Source organism: Bidens hawaiensis, unplaced genomic scaffold, assembly GCF_021521415.1.
Source record: "Bidens hawaiensis isolate Kalapana, Puna unplaced genomic scaffold, B.hawaiensis_p1.1 tig00095188_1, whole genome shotgun sequence".
Taxonomy (NCBI): Eukaryota; Viridiplantae; Streptophyta; class Magnoliopsida; order Asterales; family Asteraceae; genus Bidens; species Bidens hawaiensis.
The window spans coordinates 1-20,478 of NW_027506817.1; the positions used below are offsets into that span (position 1 = coordinate 1).

A 20,478-nucleotide genomic window follows, 5' to 3' on the forward strand; every position below is an offset into this window, starting at 1 on the left:
AGAATGGGAAGTTTGTTGCTTTCAGGTTCATCTATCTTCATGATCTGATGCGATTCTTGAGAGAAGATCAGGCCGTGAAAACCATGGCTCTGTTGGTAGGAACACCTGGTGATGAAAAAGTTAGCAAAGCGGCTTTGAAGATCTGGGTGGTAAGAACTTGAAACTTGACTCTCATAATAAGTGATAAATTCAAATCCATAATCACTTGATTGCATGTTATAATATGTGAAATTACAGGTGAACGCATTTAGAGAAAGAAAAGCACTCGCCTTGACACTAAACGATACCAAAACCGCAGTCAACAAACTGCACCAAATGGTGAATGTCTTAGTTGCCATCATCATTGTGGTAATTTGCCTTCTGATATTGAACATAGCAACAAGCAAGTTGTTAGTGTTTATAAGCTCCCAGATTGTAGTGGTCGCGTTCATCTTTGGTAATACGTGCAAAACTATTTTTGAAGCTATCGTCTTCTTGTTTGTCATGCACCCATTTGATGTTGGCGATCGTTGTGAGATTGACGGTGTTCAGGTATTAAAAAACACAGTTAAAGCACATTGATGATAATATACATACAGACATACCATATCTTCTAACTCTTTAATGGTTTTCAGCTTATTGTAGAAGAGATGAATATATTGACTACTGTTTTCCTGAAATGGGACAATGAGAAGGTTTATTTTCCAAACAGTACTCTTGCGACACGAGCCATCAGCAATCATTATCGTAGTCCTGATATGTGGGATTCAATTGATTTCTTCATCCATATTACTACTCCTCCTGAGACGATAGCTGTCATGAAACAAAGAATAACCAAGTAACAAATTTACATTTATTTTGTTTTTAAAACGAACTTCCACGATTAATTAACACGGGTTATTGGCAGCTTCATAGAGAACAAGAAGGATCATTATTATCCAAATGAAATAACAGCGGTTTCATTGAGGTTGGAGGACATAAGCAAGATCAGGCTGCATATGTGGTGGAGGCATAAAATAAACTTTCAAGATATGGGAGAGAGGTACATAAGGAGAGGAGTGGTTATTGATGAAATGGTTAGAATCTTTAAAGAACATGACATCGAGTACAGATTGTACCCGCTTGATATCAATATCCGAAACATGCCTCTTCCACCCGTCACCTCTTCTCGGATGCCCCCAACATGGGAAGCTCCTAAATGAGTATGAAAACGGTAACGTTTAAACAAGTTGTTGAACACGTACGGTGATCGTGATCGTTAAACAAGAATTTGTTTGGAGAAATGAAGGGATGCGATTGTTTGACACTTGAAACCATGATGCAGTCAACCAAATAAATTGATTTTAAGGTCATCATCATATAAAGATCTGCATGTATATGGCCCCACACATCAAGAGGTCCATTGTGGTCATAGAGTCTCACCTTTCCTAGGACATGAACTCATGCTGTATCTCATTATGTTTAGGGTTGCATCCATGTGATCGGTATTCTTTTTCTTTTTCATAAAATGACTTGCAATCTCTACTTAGGCTATGTAATTAGGCCTCATACGTCGATGTGTGAGTTATATATATATATATATATATATATATATATATATATATATATGTTTCCATACTAATTAACCTTTAATTTGTCAACCGGATGTGTCCTGGTGTTGAGGTGAAGATCATCTTCACCATCAAACTGGTTTACAATTCAGAAGCCTTGTTTTAGTTGCTGGTAGGTCCAAAATGTATTTCTTTTGATAGAATACGAGCCCATTAGTTACTTCAATTACAAAAATAAAAAAAAATGCTTTAATCTTCCCAAACCTTTTGTCTCAAATTCTAAGATTGTTTAAGAAAATCTGAAAGATTTTGCTAGTGTTTTTCCTCCCTGCATTTCATTATAAATAGTAACAGATCAAATCTCCTATTTTAGAGAGAAATATATATGATTCAAAACAAACATAATCTTATACTAAATAATACAGATTCTATAAAAATTTACTCATGTGACCTGCCTAGAACTACAAGCAAAATGGTTGAGGCATCGTGTTCGATACAATTTTCTTAAAACAGATTTTGCGTATTCACCATAAGTCCGTGACCTACAGTACAATACCCGAAGGAGATAGCTGTACTGTTGCAGATGAATGAACGAATCTAAATTTCATCTGAAAATTATGTACATAACGACGACTGCCGGAAAATACTTAGTATGTGTTTTCTTTTGGTTTCTTGAGCTAAAGTCTACATTATATTATAGTCATATAAAAACGACAACTGTCACATAATTTAGCTATATTAAACGAAAACCTAAATTGCATTAAACGTTTTAATGGACAATTAAACGCTAATTAAAACGGTTTTGACATTAGCGACAAACTTGTTACACTTTGTACCGTAATACGATATACGTTGGTCCAAGTTTTGAATATTGTTATCAGAATCATGGCTCTAGTATCAGATCATGCTTATTGGAACATTTTAGCTTATAAAGCAAAATGTTCTTTTGTAAACTGTAACCATATCCCTCATCTTCAACTATACAAAAGTATCACTGTCATCCGAGCAAGAAAAGTTCACTTTTCTTAACTAAATGAGTGAGAAGGTTAAAACTATAATCATCATTTTACAATAAAATTAAGCAGCTTACTTTATTAGAAATCTTATCTAAAGTAAAACGATTACTCAATCAATTCTGCATTGACATCTTTTATAAAAATTAGTTAAAATTTATTAGAAAAAAACGAAATTTGGTGAAGAGAGAGGGGCAAGTAAATGACAAAGATTTAGAATTGTGAGGTAGAAAAAGCCAACCCCCTCCCCTCTCCTCATTTTAGTAGTGGTCAAGGTGTAGAACATGCAATTAAAAGTTCAATCTCCTTATTTATTATATATAAATTTGAAAACTTGTTTTAAGGTTTATATAAATCTATTAATTCATTATAAAGTTATATAACTCATCAAATATATATATAGGATGGGTATCATTACAGAACTGTTAAATTATTTAAGAACTTAAATGAACTCTTAAAACTAACGTTTTTTTTATAAAAAAATTTGTATGTTAATGTTATTTGAATGTAGTTTTATCATTATATATATATATATATATATATATATATATATATATAATTTAAAAATAAATAATTTAATTATAAAACTAAATTCAAAACATGATTATTATTGCCCTGTTTGCGGTGCGCTCATATAATGTATATATGTGGGCCCTTAGGTGGACAAAAGTGAAATTGCACTAACTTTGACATTATTTTACTAATTCGTGAAAATAACGTTAAAAGTGGCAGAAGGTTAATCAGGCATCATGTGGTGGCGTTGATGGCCGAAAGACAAATGTACATGCACCAATCGGCGGGTGTCTCAATGGTTGAGTGTTATGTGCCTTATGTTCAAGGCTTGATGCAAAATTACTATCGAGCCAGGGGTCTCACCGGAAGCAGCCTCTCTATCCCTATGGAGTAGAGGTAAGACTGTCTACATCTTACCCTCCTCAGACCCTACCATAGCTTTGCTATTGGTGGGATTTACTGAGTATGATGATGATGAAAACATGATTATTATGTGAAAACACAATGTTATCATTTAATTATCTTTACATAATGTTTTTGATAGGTAAATTTCTTCTTTACCTTGTATTTAAGGATTTAAACTCAAAACCTCACTTTTATATAGGATACCAAACCAGTGTACAAATGATTACCATATAATTAGATAAAAAGATAATATATATTTTTTTTCTTATGGACTAATGACATTGGGTGACAATTGAGGATTAAGATTTATGAGGTTTAAAATTTGAAACCTGACTCAATAAAGTTTCCGTAATATGTCTAAGAAAGGGTCATATGGGGCGCCGATATATGTTGTTAAATAAAATATCCCCACTTGTGGCCTAGTCGTAAAAGGTTTGGGTTTTACAGCGAAACTTAAATTCGAATCTCACTTGTGTCACTTTTGGGTGGATATTGGCAATGAAAGATTTGAGTTAGGCCTAGTGCAAAGGTTGTCAGTTTTCGGTCCAACGTTTGTTAGGCTAGAAAGCAGGGTCGGCCTAGACCCAATACTGGGCTCGACGACCGTTTAGGGCACGGTTTCGGCAAGGGCACAAATTTTTTTAATTTTTTTTAATATATATAAGTTAGTTTAAACATTAACTGGTGCAATTTGAGCCAATAGCTTATGAAATAATGAGAAATGGAGAAAGAAAAAAGACACAACAAAGAAAACTAAATACCGGAAAGTTTTCAGGTGGGTATGATTGCATAGGTAGACGGTATGATATGAAGAAAATGATAAAAAAAAATCAATATTTTATTACATGTACTTTTGTACTTTCACTTTTTCTCGTCTCTCTTGTTTCCATGTTGACTTTTCTTTTTTTTTTTCCTCTTCTTTTTCTTTCATTTACATAAATATAATACAAACTTAGAGTATTTAATTGAGCATGGTAATTGAAATAGACTTATGTTTAGATCCAGAAGCAATTTAATAATCAGCCTATTTATAAATATGTTTTGTTTGTCATCCATGGGTATTCACTTACAAAAGGTGTTTTGATTGGTTTAACTCAGTTTTGTTTCACTTAACCTTTTTTATTAGTATACGTAATTGCTACAGTAACTTTGTTTTGTTTATCTTTATATGATTATTATCAATCTTAAAAAAGTATATATAGGGTTCATAATTTATACTCGTCTTGGGCATTTGAAATCTCAGAGGGCACTGCTAGAAAGTTATGCTCTTGTGATGACACAACGACTGTCAAATGTGATATGGTTTTCCGGAGGAACGTCCAAGCCAAACTTTGAAACTAGCGTGGACCTGGTTAAGACAATATAGTTTGGTCAAGATGAGTCATCTTGACTTTTCAGGTTTGAAAAGTGCGATAGCCTAAATACAATAATGTTTCCGTTGTTAAAAAAAAAAAAATAATAAAAAGATGAAAGAGGTGTTGCCAATTGGCATTTATGTAGCACTGTCCAAGCGTACACATTCATGCGTAAGAGAGGGAGAGAGAGACAAGGAGAGCACTATAAATTCATTCCAATGCACTCATCATCTCATCACAATTCAGCGTCATTTCATTTCAATTCAATTCAATCTGCAACTTCTAGGTTTTCACTTTTCATCACTACTTGAATACCAAATTCATAACCGATCATATATAATTAACCTTGCAGGATGATGAAGAAAGCTACGTCGGCCGGTGATATCTGCCGCCGTGAGCTCGGTCATCTTTCCACCAGAAAATTTGCTCACCGTTTTGCTAATTCGGAGGTATATATATATATATATATGTATTTGCTTGTGTATGTATTTAATTACAAGCATGTAGATCGATGTGCTAATTGTATGATATATATATATCTAATCTAGCAAGTTTTGTGCTCTAGGGCACAGTACGTTGTTAGGTTTGTTGACTCTATAACATGCTTCACTATATATTGATTTGGTTGATGATTCCAGTTCCATTTGAAGTTTCTCTATATATATGACTTCAATATTTGACTGACATAATTAGATATTGATTTGTTAATATGTATATATATTGCTAGATGCTTATTTTAAACCTCTGTAGCACCTAGATCGATCACAAATCGATACGAATATTTATAGTGATTTGAGAATTCACCTATTGAGGAATTAATTTTACAGTATAAATTATTAAACCTAATATTCCGTCTATCTTTAATAAATATCATCCTGTGCATTCATTGATCCGTGTATGCTACACATAACATTACCTGGATACTAATACCTTATACATACTTTTAAACTGTATTCGAGTGAGTTGCAGGATTGATACTTTTGTTTTCATTGATTCATTTACTTTTTCTTATACTTTATAGATTGACAAACAAGGATATCATCATCTTGTATAACACCTTACTGTTAAACACACTGCAGCATCTAATGTTAACTGTTTTCATGTTCAAGGATTTCGTCATGAAACTTGACCTTGCAAGGAAACTGCGACAACATATGGGATGTGTCAACAGCGTCAGTTATAATGCACTCGGGGATATTCTTGTCTCTGGCTCAGATGACAGGAAAGTTATACTTTGGGATTGGGAATCCGGGTCTGTTAAACTTTCCTTCGATTCCGGCCATAAAAAAAATATCCTCCAAGCAAATATCGTGCCAGAAACTGACGAGCGAATCATTCTTACTTGTGCTGCTGATGGACAGGTATAAATTTAATTTCTTAAACTTCATAATAAATTCCTATTTATATCATTGGCTTTACTTAATGATTTGATTCTTGGTGAGGCGTGCAAGTATCTTAGAATGTGGAATCGTGGAGACGAAATTGCTTGGGAAACATCAAGGAAGAGCTCACAAGCTAGCTAATGATACCGTGAATCCACACGTCTTCTACACATGTGGTGAAGATGGATTAGTTCAACATGTTAGTCATCATCGAATATATTTACAACAGGTTAAATTCCACATATAATATATATATATATATATATTCATTCAACATATTTTTGCAGTTCGACTTAAGGACAGGAGACACCACAGAACTCTTCAAATGCCAAGCTGTGCGTGGTAGACTTTTCACACCTGTGGTTCATCTGACCACTATAGCTATAGATCCACTAAACCCAAATACATTTGTGGTGGCGGGATCAGATGAACTCACCAGATTATATGATATTAGAAAATACAGATATGATGCTTCAACCGCATTTGGTAAACCCGTTGACCATTTCTGTCCTGAGCATTTATTAGGTGACGAGAATGTGGGAATTACAGGATTATCCTTCTCGGATCAAAGTGAACTTTTAGTTTCATACAGTGAAGAGTTCATTTATCTTTTCTCTAAGAATATGGGGCGGGGCAGCGACATAAATTCAATTCTAGATCATCATCATCTGACCATTGATCCTGATTCAGAGATGGAAATTGATTGCAAACCGGGCCCACAAGCTTTCAAAGGGCACCGGAATCGTTTGACAGTTAAGGGTGTTAGCTTCTTTGGAGGTAACGAGTATATCGCGAGTGGGTCCGATTGTGGACGAATGTTCATTTGGAAGAAAAAAGATGCAAGACTTGTACGCGTTATGGAAGCAGACATGCAGGTGGTGAATTGTATTCAAGCGCATCCACATACACTTATGCTTGCTAGCTGTGGTATTGACCGCGACATCAAAATTTGGACACCAACAGCACTTGAAAAAGCACCTGCCCCAACTAATATCAACAGGGTATGTATATAAATAATTTACATTGTGTTTTTAATAATGTTATTGAGTGTGTTTGTTTTCAGTTGAGGTATGCTACCAATTTTTGGAGGGTGCCACCAAGAGACATGGCACTTGAATTGATTGCAATGAGAAATCAAGGATTCCCGGTATGGTCTTTCGAAGAAGATGAGGCGATGGAGCTGATTATAACTATTGATGACGACAGCACAGATAGCGATGATGAATTTTGATTAACTAGTCAGAAAGTATAGATTTTTCAGGAAAAAGGTAGAGGTGCAGTCATCGTAATTTCTTACTGGCTAATTTTCAGAAATGATTTTAGGGCTAAATATGTGTTTAGTTATTAGTTTTTCATGTACAAGTTTAAGTGCGTGCTTGAGCCGAGCTAACGGGTCAACCTGTCTTGTCTTCTGCCTGGGGAGGTGTAGGCAACAAGAGCATGTTATATAAATCTGAATCGTTGTATCTTATCTTGAGTTGTTAATGGTAAAGAGCTAGATTTATAGCATTAGTAAATATTAATAATAGGTAACGCCAAACATTATTAGATGTTAAAAATATATATCATGCATGCCACAGCTTTATTTCAAGGGAAGTATTCGAAGATTATATGCATTTTACAAGACTAATTTTACTTTGTGATAGCCAAACACAATTATAAGGAAATTAAAGACAAGAAGATGTTTGCTGATTTTGGGTAACCAAAGTCTAAATGACATTAATTACTAAATATTTTAGAGTGAAGCATTACATATGTATTAATTACTTCAGGATCGATGTAGGTCTTTTGTCGAAATAGAATGGTGTGTTACAATAGTACGTCCTTCCTTCATTGGCGTATTTTTCTGTTTTACACGCCCGTAATTTTTCCTCAGCCAAGATGAGACAGAAAAATAGTTCTGTTATAAACGTGTGGATAACATATGTATGTGTATGACACTAAATTTCAACTTCAGTTATATAACCTTGTCTCCTAAATAGTAAAGTTGTTGTAATATATATATAGTACGTAAGTGTAAGGGTAAAGATCATCCAGTAATTCACATTCTCATATATTTACTATCACTATCTTACTCCTTTTTCTTTAATCATATATCCAATCTTGTTATAATTGTGGTAATATTATAACACGTTATCAGCACGAGCCGCTTATATCCTAATCAAGAAAGGTAATAGACACAAAGGTATCCACATAAGCATCATACACACTTCTTTGATTATGTACATTAGAAAAATATATATGCATATACATATACTAAGTAATAACAATAATGTGTATAAACATTGTTATTAAAATTTGATAACTATTCAAACTTTTCATTATGCATCTAATTTTTACTTTCATCACAACTAACTTTTCATTTAGAAGTTAGATTTATTTATACTAACAATTCTATTCTTATTATTGTGCATACTAATTATATATTTTATGAAATAAACTTTATTTAATATCTTATTTATTATCTTACTTTAAAATAATTAATATTATATACACACACACACACACACAAACGGTAATATTACTGTTATAAAATGGTAATATAACCGTTGTAAAATGATTATAATTTTTCACTATAAATAACCAATTATCAACTCCATTTCATTTACAACAAACATCTTCTTCTTAAGTTTATCCAAGACAAAACTTTCAAAATGATTCACCCGGTTTTGGTGTTGGCCACTGTTAATCACGGATTCAGATCGAAACGATTATCGATTATCAATCGTAGATCTAATACCTTAAACAGATCTAGTTCTAGATAATATTCTTAATTATGTTATATATGTATATTAGTTATTATATATGTGTAATAGTAATACGTTAGATGAAGGATTGATCAAGAGAGAATTGGACAGAGGTTCGTTACTCCAATAAATCAATACTTAAATTAACAGGGTATAAACACCTATATATAGACGATGGAACCAATTCGTTACACATCCCATAACGAATTGGATCCAGTTCATTGACTTACAGACTCAATAAAGGAAACATAACGAATCTTTGATTCGTTATGCCCCATTCGTCAACATTCCATGATGAATGGGAACATACATAACGCACTAGACATTACATTTAGACGAACTGGCTAATTCGTTAAACATGCTTAACGAATTAGCCTTACATTAACGAACTAGAGTAAATTACATAAATGCCCTTAATATTAAAATATTAATAAATTACATAACGATAATTACAAAGACTCGGGACGACAAAACCGTGCACTAACAAACGCCCCCTCGTCTTGAGCTCTTTGTCTTTACTTTACTTGAAGCGATTCGACACCCAATCTCGACAACTATGAATTCCGAACTCGTGACACACACGCACGACACGTTGGAATTGCATAGCTCGGTCATAGTCTTCCGGGCGCTCAATTAATGTCTTATTCACAAACAGCACGCCATTGTCAGTCTCAGATAAGTTAACGAGCCACATAGGATCGATAACTTTAATAAAATCAGTCTTCAAGCCTTTCCCAAGGACAATGACGACCTCACCAGTACGATTTTCGTAGTACCATCGGTTGAACGTTAGGTGAAGACCTTGCGGGAAAGTCTTCACAGGTACGTACTTCATCGTTTTTGGTGGTTTTACCTTAAGCACAAGCTTCCTCCATCCCGTACGTGGATCTATCTCGTTAATACGTTTACGGATAGGAATCTGCGGCTAAAAGAACTTAAACCCGTGGTTTACCTCAAAAAGCAGGTGTTGATGAAACCAATCTGCTTGATGATTTCCACCGCGGTTTATGAAAGGTTGACTCGCGAGGGTACGAACATCCGAACGCGGTAGTGAGAGAACGTTAGTGATATTTTCATAGTACTGAATGTTGCTCTCCCACTTGATGATGCAGACCTTAAGTTCAGAATTGAAAAGCCTGGAAACAATATCACCTTTAACAGTCGACACGGCTTTAAACTTTGTCTTCTGATCGGCTTTAGCTCGTGCGATCTCATCCTGCTTCAATTCTTCATTCACGTACCTGTACGCCTTAATAATCTTACGTGACCGTTTACACCGATGCGCGAACCAACCTTGAATATCCTCAGGATTCTAATCAAACTTCTTTTCTTTTCCCTTTGATACCTTTTCCAGATGATCTTCAGCAACTTTTACATTTTCTTCATTGAAAGTAGGAATAACCTCATCAACATTGGATCGTTGATACAGATCGGGGTATTCCACTGCTGTCACATCCTCGATCTCGATCTCTTCATATTCATAAACAAAAGCTGTGTTCATCTCGGGAAACGTCGGATCTTGTAAAATTCTTCATCATTTATTACTTCCACGTCATCCTCAGCTTCCAAAGCATTCAGCTCTTCATCATTCAAACCCATCAGTATCGAAATCTGCTCACGTGTCAGAGGCCTATCAACAAATTGTCCCTCCTTAATCTCATCAGCATACACCACACTCCTCACCACCCCCTTATTATCCACAAATATGGAAATATTAGCCTTTAACGACTCGATAGGTTGTACATTCGTCGATCTTGATAAACAACCAACTGTTTATCCACATTACTAACTCCGCTTGTACCAGGACATGATGATGAGCCATGAGCTTGTTCGGCTCCTTACCTCCAGCACCCGACGCATCAGGATCTTCATCGTCATTCTTTAGCTTCTTTAATTCGTCATCTTTGCATGTAAGCTGCATAATAAGATCCTCTTGCTCCTTTGTTTTCACCCCCCTGAGCCGTGACAATCTCACGCAGCTCCTTCATTTCATTCTGACAATAGGAGATAAAACCCATCAAACACCTTTGATTAAGTAACATCTGCTCTTGAGCTTGACGACCGGCCGCCATTTGATTCTCATACAGATGAATCAAACTCAAGAGCATGTTCATCTGGTTTTCCTGTGGCATAACATGAAAGGATGGAGGGATCGGCTGTACAGGACCTTGAGGACGATTAAGCCTCATGAACGAAATGTCCATAGGCTGTGTCGGCATCATATTCGGTGTTGGAGAAACCACCGATGTAGCAGCAGTAGGCCTTGGTAAAGTAGATAAAACAGATTAAGGGATCATACCAAGCCTAGGATCCGAAGTGAGTGTGGTCGTCAAAGTCAATTCCGGGGTGCTAGTAGTAAGCGGCACCGCCGGTCTTTGAGGAGCATGCGACCTTGGAACTTGTGGACCAAATGAAACTCCAGCACTTTAGGTTATATGATGTTTGGCTGGCTCGTCAGAAGCAATCTCTTTACCTTTCCGTTTATGTGGTGCAACAAAAGAACATGCCACCACAACTTCAACCTATTGTTGATCACTGATGACCTTCGTTCAAGTCAATCAAAAACCTAATTAAACTACCTAGATAGGATAAGTAAGGTATCGTATCCACCATGAGTATGTGGACAACGTGATTCGTGTACATATTTAATATTATGAAGTAACTGGTTTTTTAGTGCTGATAACACAAGCAATTAAAGTGAATTTAGAGAACTAAGCAACAAGCAAGTAAACGAGTTTCAAGCAATTAACAAAGCAAATCACACCCGGGAATTCAAGTAAGCAACATACAGTTATCTCATGCAACCTAACAGATTAATTATTAATGATTAACTACAGACTGATCAATCAGACAAAACCTTAGACATCAACAATCACTTTACACACGACACTGATTATCAAACAGTCATTGCCAATGTGACTCAGTTAAGGGAAATCGTATGTTTTATCGTATTCAATCTAACCAAACAGTCATATGATCAATTATCTAGCAACTGGTAACAAATCGTTCAGACTAACGTAAACCTAAACCAATTGAACACACAGAAATACCAAACATCAATAATCATACATCAATGATCAATAATTATACAAGAGTGTTCTTAATCACATGAGAAAAACTGTAAAGATTACAAACTATACATCCCGGGTGAGATTCTAGGAGATTAGCCGAGCTTTGACATCGTTAAATCTTCAATACGGATGATATGTATCATGTGTAAGGTCTTGGCACAAGCTATGGTGGTGAAAATTGCCTCCTTGGACTGCTGGATCACCTCTTCTTGATAAAAACGGAGTTAGGGTTCTTTATGATGAAGAATATGATATAAACCTAATTTTCCCGTCAGCACCACCCATCGCGATACGCGATGAGGTCTTTAATGGTCCATCGTGTATCGCGATGGACCAGAAAGTCAACATTATTTTTAAATCCCATTGCGATATGCGATGGGTCTTGTCATCAGCAAACTTCATTATCATGTCTCGTTTCGCCTGCTGGACATCCCGGGTCTTCATTCCGTGCCACAACAGGTCCAAATTGAGTACTCTAATGCCTGTGACCTGAAATCCAATAATGCACGTATGAAGTATCGAAGTTCCTAAAATAAATGATTAAAACTAAATAATAAACGAACTAAAACATATACAAATTAACCGACCATCACATCCCCACACTTATCTTTTGCTTGCCTCAAGCAAACTCTAAAGCAAACATCAACCTCCATCATAGATATGTAGATTATCGCCATTAATACTAGTAAGGTTTAAGGTCATACCCAGTTTCCCAGAATGACACTTTCTAGATTGACATCCCACAAATAAGGTTAAATGCTATAATAAAAAAAATAGAGCCGCCAAGACAAGTGTACTTTGTTTCGGTTAAGGCACACATGCTCACACCCCCTCATAATATAATAACTCTCCTCTTGGTTTAATATCTGGACTAGCAAAGATGTGCTAGTATCACTCTGCTCTCAGTATCACTCATATACAGCTGTCCATCCATAAAACTGCTTTGACGCAAATGCAAATCAAGAGGACTTAAAAAGGGTTGTAACGGGGCTAGGTGTAAGGGTATGGAAGGGAAATTTTTAAGTATCTCAAACAATCCGACCCGACTTATTACAAAATATCTAAATAAACAAAACTAACATACAAACTGAATCTCCATTTTTTTACACAAACGAACTACTAATTACGTAACTGAATATAAACAGACAACTTTTTGGCTTTTTGCTATATATATATACATATAAGCATAATAAACGTGATGCTTATACTGAAACAACTACAACTACAAATACAAAAACAAATACAAATACAAAAAAACCTATTAAGCCGGATCGTCTTGTAACATAATGTCGGGGTTAATCAAATGAAAAATAGGTCCAAGAAATGTTTTCTAAGGGAACCAACCCCCCGCCCCTCTTATTACCCACGCTCATATGTATAATGTATGAGGCCCAACCTCCCAGTACCCACACTTTCGCTCATCCAGACGAGGCTTAACCTAGTTACCTCTATCACTTTTGCATTTTGCCAACTACGATCCCGTAATCGATGAACATCGATGAACGCACTCAAATGACATGTGTGTACTATATATTATATGTGTATTATATATATGTGGTCAACTCACACACGTACCGGAGTAATAAGGTTGCCGATATAAACATGTGTACCTGTCCCCATGACTCGTTATCCCCCTCCTAAACGACCCCATTATCAACTTCTCGTTATGAAAACATTTGTGAGTAAGACTATTGAGAGGCTGAAAAACCAACCATGACCAGAAACCTATAACTTGGCATTAATGACAATAATTAACAGTTAACAACTTTGGTTTCTGAACACTCTTCAAGGTACTATCGGGTTAAAATTTTCAAATTTCCCCCATCCCCACACTTGAGGTTTACATTGTCCTCAATGTTAAAATAGTTAAACAATACATGAACATTTTGAGGGACGGGGTTGAAATTGACTTTTTGACTGTTAAGCAATTTTAAAAATTTGGGGCTCAAATGTGACGGTTCTACTAGCAACTATAGATTTACACTTTTAACATTTAAACTAAGAAAACAAAATAAATTATAAAACTAAAATCACCTGATATCAATGATACTGTAAAAGGACCAGTCGGCTCGTAAACTCTCATAAACACTCGTATGCTTTCGTCTCGACCAAGTACCAAATTGACAACCAACCTGCAAAATCTCGAGACATGTAGAAGCAAGCTTCTCACAAGTGTAAGACATAGGTCTTTTACGAGTTATGAAAAGAGTTTTTGTTAATTTTATTAAAACAATTACCGAGCCAAATTAAGTCGTTTCATAATAAATTTTGTGAAACAAGTTAAAACGTTAAAAGACCTAACACACTTTCGTAGGTATCACGATTGCATTTAGTATATACAACAAGCCCTTTAAACCTCCCGGTAGCCCGGGAGGACGAGTGGGGTCTCGTGAGGGTTGATAGTGAACAACACCCACAAAGTTCGATTACAACATAATATACAAATAAATCAAACACATCAGCAATCAAAAGATATATAAACATAGACACCCAACCGGTTACCCATACAATATTCCCAATAATATATTATTAATATAATACAGACCATGAGAATAAAAACAAAATAAAGTAAAAAGGTAACTAAAAGCTACTACACTGGTGGATCATCAGTAGTCTCCGGTGGGTCAACAGGCTGCTCCTCTGTGATAATCAATGATGCTGGGAGCGGTACCTGCGAAGAACCAAATACCCTTTGTAACGATCAAGGCTCGTAAGTCCATAGCTCCATACAGTTGTCCATGTACCAGTAGAAGATTCAGCGGCTACTGCGGCCCCTGCTTCTTCAGGCGGAATTCCAGGTTGAGGAGTTACTCGAAATGCTGCCAAGATATCAGTATCCTTGGTTTCATATTCAGGAGTATAATAAGTCAATTTATAATCTTTAACACCGTCTTTGAATCCAAAACTTGCTTTAGTCTATGTTTGTGGTGACATAAATCCCTCCCTACAACTCATTAATTAATAATTCTCACAACAATAAGGTCTACTCGACATGAATTAGGCGTTAATGAAACCTTTTACAGGAACCTTTCACAAAATTCCCAACTAATAGTAAAATTATCAACTAGTCAGAATGTTTAATTATTAGACCATGGTATTTGATTCGAAAAATACATCATTATTGTATACTCTTTCATATATATGGCGCAACCCAATTATATTTTTATTGAAATACCTAAAAATCACCCAAATAATAAGAAATTCCCCCTTGACAGTGATATATATTGTAAATGATATATGTTGTATATGTAAATACTAGATGTGAAAATATGCGGAATATTTCTACGAAAAAATAAAAAAAAAAACAAAACAAACAGGCTAGACGTAAATCAATATAAATAAGAAGAGCCGATGATATAGAAATACTGAATCGTAAATAGAGTTCAGGTTCTAATTCCATAGAAAATATAGATGGGCAATCGAAAATAATCATCATAGCGGGCCAGGTGGACCCGCGTCTCCTGCCTATGTGCTCGGGCCTTTTCCCTCTCGGCCCGAGCCTCCTCCAGCATCTGCTGCTGCTGCTGATAGATCATCGCGAGTGTGACTGGCTGCTGATGTTGAGGTGGTGGCTGTGAGGATGATGATGATGCCTGCCTCAGCGGATGCTGCTGCTGAGGGCGCTCCATGTGCGGGATCCAAATGTGCTGACGATGAGTCGGAATCTCCCACTGCATGGCCACGTCAGCTGCACTACCCTCTGGTGGCGGTACCTGTGGGACCTCTCGGACCGGGATGAGCCTCGGTGGATTGTCATAGTCACAGATCCCGACCCTCCGATCATTCGCCAACCCAAACGGCTCTGTAGCTGTGCCCGGGTGAAGTACTCGACCGGGTATCTATCAGATACACCCAGGCTCTCTGCAATCCTGGTGATATATGGCCCCAATGCTATCTGGGCCGTCGCATCCTGTAAGGTCCGGCCTCTGGCAAAAGATGTAAGGAGCAGCATCGCGATGTTGGCCTCCCTGCCATTGATGATAGACAGGAGGCACAACAGATATAGGTTGCTACACTTATCGCGGCCCGAATGACAGCGAGCGATAGCGAATGCAACTATGCGGTGTAAGTATCGGTGGACGGGGTCCTTGATAGCGGATGCCACTACAGAACTCGAGTGGGCCCCGTTCGCGATCTGCCCCCCAAAAATGAGCCAACTGAGGCTCAGTGAGCCAAAACTGTCGGTCCCGCTGCTGATGCGTCGTATAACCGTTAAAGCTCTCTAAGAACGCGGGAGTCTGAACATACAACCGCGTATAGAAGCTAGTCGCCACAGCGAAATCAGGGACCGACATCACATACACGTGTCGTCCAAGTGAGAACGACACGACATGTGGCTCGTCGAAATTAGGGGCCGTGTATGTGAACGTCGAGTAAAACTCGCGTGTGAGCTCGACATATGATCTGGAGTCACACTCGAGTACTGCCAGCCACCGATCCGACATCAATCTCCGGAGCCTGGTCTCCGCCTCCCTAGTACCCAATAATCCCCATTAAACGTCATCATACCCAAAAGCTGCATACCTCTAATGAGCATATACCTGGTGTACTCCTCGGTCGTGATGATGAACCTAAGCACCTGGTGCTGCATACGGCGTCCATCGCCCATGATATCCGCTGGCTCGATGCTAGGGGTAATCGGCACCTCATCACCATCATACCGAATGGTGCGGGCCCCCGTTCTCTGTCTCCTGCGCCCGGTGGCGCGAGAAGGCTCTTGAGCGTCAGACATATCTGCAAAATCAAACATGTAAGTTAGATATGTCAACGGTCAATGTGGCGACGACCGTATAGCATTTCGGTCGCGGTCGTTCCACCTAATAAAATAATATTAAAATAATTAAAAAAATAAACAAGAATAAAAATAAATAAAGAAGAAAAATTCGGGGACACCCTTTGCGTATTTCTCAAAACCAGATTATCCCGCCCGAATGAAGATTGAGTACGGGCGGGTAATCAATTTGCAAAATCAAAACAATTAAATTCAAACTAGCCATGTGTCCCCGCGACTCGATTAACAAACTTACAATCAACAAGACCCGACACAAACAAACAAACACAATTAACAAACTGAAACAAACAAGCTAAACTTACAGACTGTCTCAATTAAAGTGCAACAAACCAATAAACTATCGGCGATACGAATAATGTGACAAATCGGGTTTTGAAAACAAAATATTAATAAAATATTAATAAATTTAGTTCAAAATAAATGTTTCAGATCGAACCGTCACTATCAATTATTTAATAGTAAAATAATGATTTTAAATTCTGAACTTTGAAAACCCGTTTCATCACACCCTCACGTTTAACGAGAACCGACCTTCAATAAACGATCTAATAACAGATTAACCTGGCAACCCCATTTAACCACTAACAAAGTTTTAGATCACACTAAACTTATAGACTAACCCGAACTCCTAAAACCCGACAACCAAATTCACCCAACCACCCGCAACCTATCAAATTACTCAACCCGACATAGACCAACAAACCAACACAACAATTCGAACTCTAACATAACAATATAATAGTAAAATAATAATACATCGATGTCGAATTGAAACTACAAAATAAGAATACAGTGACGGTGGTCGTGTCGTTGGAGGACGGTGACTGGTAATGGGATGGTGGTAGGGGTGGTTGTGATGGGTGATGGTGGTTGAGGAAGAATGGTGAAGACGGTGGTGGTTGTAGGTGGTGGAGTGGTGGATGAGTGACAGAGATGGTGGTGGTGGTGGTGTGCGAGACGTTGACGGGATGGGGTGGTGATGGTCAGTGGATGGTGAAGGTGGTAGACAATGGTGACGGTGATGATAGGTGGTGGTGGATGGATGGCAGTGGTGATGGCGGTGAATGGTGGTGGTGGTTACTGGCGAGGGCAGTGGTCGCCGAAGAAAATGACGGGAAGAAGAAAGAGAGAAGAGGAAAGAAAAAAGAAGAAAGAAGAAGAAAGGTCGGTTATGTTAAAAACATTTCGGGTCAACCATGACCCATCGCGATACACGATGGGTCAACTGGGTGGCATCGCATATCGCCACCCATTTTATGTTCAATTAGGGTTTTGACCCCATCGTGATACGCGATGGGGTGTTGGTGACGTCATCGCGTATCGCGATGACATAATCTAGTCAGGGATGCCAACCTCCATCGCGATACGCGATGGAGGAAATAGCAAGCCCATCGCATATCATGATGGGCTCTGTTAACAGGAATAAAATTTTACAAAAATGCACTTTTCGGCATCCCGACATCACCCTGAACACGTTCCAAACTCAAAACACCTTTACGTACCTGAAAAGACGTGTAATTTGACCAATGCTCACCAAACTTCTAAAACTTCCAACTCTTCAATGAGATTACCCATACTTGGCGTTTGTTGCACAAAAATCGAGACAACGTTAAATACAAGACTCAACAAAATGAAAATAAACTAGACAAACACTTTCAAACCCCGGGTTGCCTGCCGTAAGCGCTGAATTTAAAGTCTACAGCTCGACAGTGCCTCGAACTCAATTGTCTTCATAAACCGGTGAAGTCACGATGAAATTCACCGATTACTCATCCATCTCGTGTATGTATTTCATCTCCAAATATGGCTTCAGTCTATTGCCATTTACCACTTGCCTCAAATGATCATCAAAGTCTTCAATCTCATACTGACCATGATTCCTGACTCTTACAATCAAATACGAGCCTGTCCACTTACTTTTCAACTTACCCGGGAAGAGCTTCATCCTTGTGTTGTACAACCACACTCGTTGACCAACTTCAAAATTCTTCAACCGGATGTTAGCATCGTGAACTTTCTTCATCTTTGCCTAGTAAGCGGACGCGCAATCGTATGCCTCGTCTCTCAACTCCTCGATCTCGCACATAGCCAATTTTCTCGCCTTACCTGGATCATCATAATCCATATTACTTGTTTAGTAGCCCAAAACGCTCTTTGTGCAATTTCAACCGGTAAATGGCAATCCTTTCCATACACAAGTCTATAAGGAGTGGTTCCAATTGGCGTTTTATAAGTGGTTCGGTAGGCCCATAGAGCATCGGTCAACTTAGTTGACCAATCCTTTCGGTCCGCCCGAACGGTTTTCTGTAAAATCTGTTTTATTTGCTTATTGGAAACCACAACTTGTCCACTCGTTTGTGGATGGTAAGGAGTTGCTATCCTATGATCAACACCATATCGTTTAAGCAATTTCCCGAATTTAAAATTCTTAAATTGAGATCCCCCATCACTTATGATGGTTCGGGGGACTCCAAATCTCGAAAAAAATATTACTTTGAACAAAACTGCAAACGACTATGTGATCATTTGTCCTAGTAGCTATCGCCTCAACCCATTTAGAAACATAGTCGACGACCACTAGGATATACAAATTACTGTGTGAATTCGGAAACGGGCTATGAAATAGATCCCCCAAACATCAAAAATGTCAACAACTAGGATCGGGTGCAAGGGCATCTCGTCCGTCTTAGAAATGCTCCTGATTTGTTGACACTTTAAACAATGTGTGCGAACTCATGAGCATCCTTAAACAATGATGGCCAAAAGAAACCACTCGCTAGAATTTTTCGAGCGGTTTTCTGGCCACTAAAATGACCACCACATGCAGACGAATGTGCGTGTTCCAACACCGATCTGACATCCTCCTCGGGTATGCATCATCTGATCATCTGATCTGCACCAATCTTGAACAAGTCTGGATCATCCCAAATGTACTGTTTAGCTTGGGAAATTAACTGTTTCTTATTTCTCCTTGGCCAATGCTCCGTTAGGTCACCTGAAACTTTAAAATTAACAATATGATCAAACCAGGGATTTTGTGAGACTTCCATGATGTGCTTATCCGGGAAGGACTCGTTAATGGGCCCGTCTGTGTTCCCATCTTCCACCATAATTCGGGACAAGTGATATGCAACAACATTTTCACTTCCTTTCTTGTCCCGAATCTCTAGATCAAATTCCTGTAGTAACAAAACCCATCTGATGAGCCTCGGTTTTGCATCCTTCCTATCCATGAGGTACCTAACTGCAGAGTGGTCAGAATAAATGGTTACTTTACTTTATATATGACCTGATTTATCTAGAGCATATATGACTGCCAGTAGCTCTTTCTCGGTTGTTGTGTAATTCAATTGTGCATCCGAGAGAGTTTTACTCGCATAGTATATGGCAACGGGTTTCTTGTCAACCCGTTGACCCAAAACAGCCCCGACCGCATAATAACTTGCATCACACATTATTTCAAAAGGTAAACTCCAATCGGGTGATTGCAAGATCGGGGATTCAACTAATTTCATTTTCAAAATATCAAAAGCCTTAGCACATTCATCATTAAAGTCAAACGGGGCATCCTTAGGTAATAAATTACATAAGGGTTTGGTAGTATCACGAAAACCCTTAATAAACCGTCTATAAAACCCGGCATGCCCCAGAAATGATCTAATGCCTTTGAC

The 20,478-nt window shown here is 37.7% G+C and overlaps 1 protein-coding gene and 1 long non-coding RNA gene across 2 annotated transcripts; both read left to right on the forward strand.

Moving 5' to 3' along the window:
• The first annotated feature begins 22 nt into the window (after positions 1 to 22).
• On the forward strand, positions 23 to 1,211 carry LOC143618585 (uncharacterized). The gene is made up of 3 exons (XR_013151046.1): positions 23 to 149; positions 238 to 817; positions 887 to 1,211. It is a non-coding gene; the product is annotated as an uncharacterized LOC143618585 (long non-coding RNA).
• Positions 1,212 to 5,933: 4,722 nt separating this feature from the next.
• LOC143618584 (uncharacterized) lies at positions 5,934 to 7,428 on the forward strand. The gene is made up of 4 exons (XM_077090734.1): positions 5,934 to 6,176; positions 6,247 to 6,396; positions 6,485 to 7,198; positions 7,261 to 7,428. The coding sequence occupies exons 1-4, from the start codon at positions 5,934 to 5,936 to the stop codon at positions 7,426 to 7,428; spliced, it is 1,275 nt and encodes a 424-aa protein (XP_076946849.1).
• Positions 7,429 to 20,478: the final 13,050 nt, after the last annotated feature.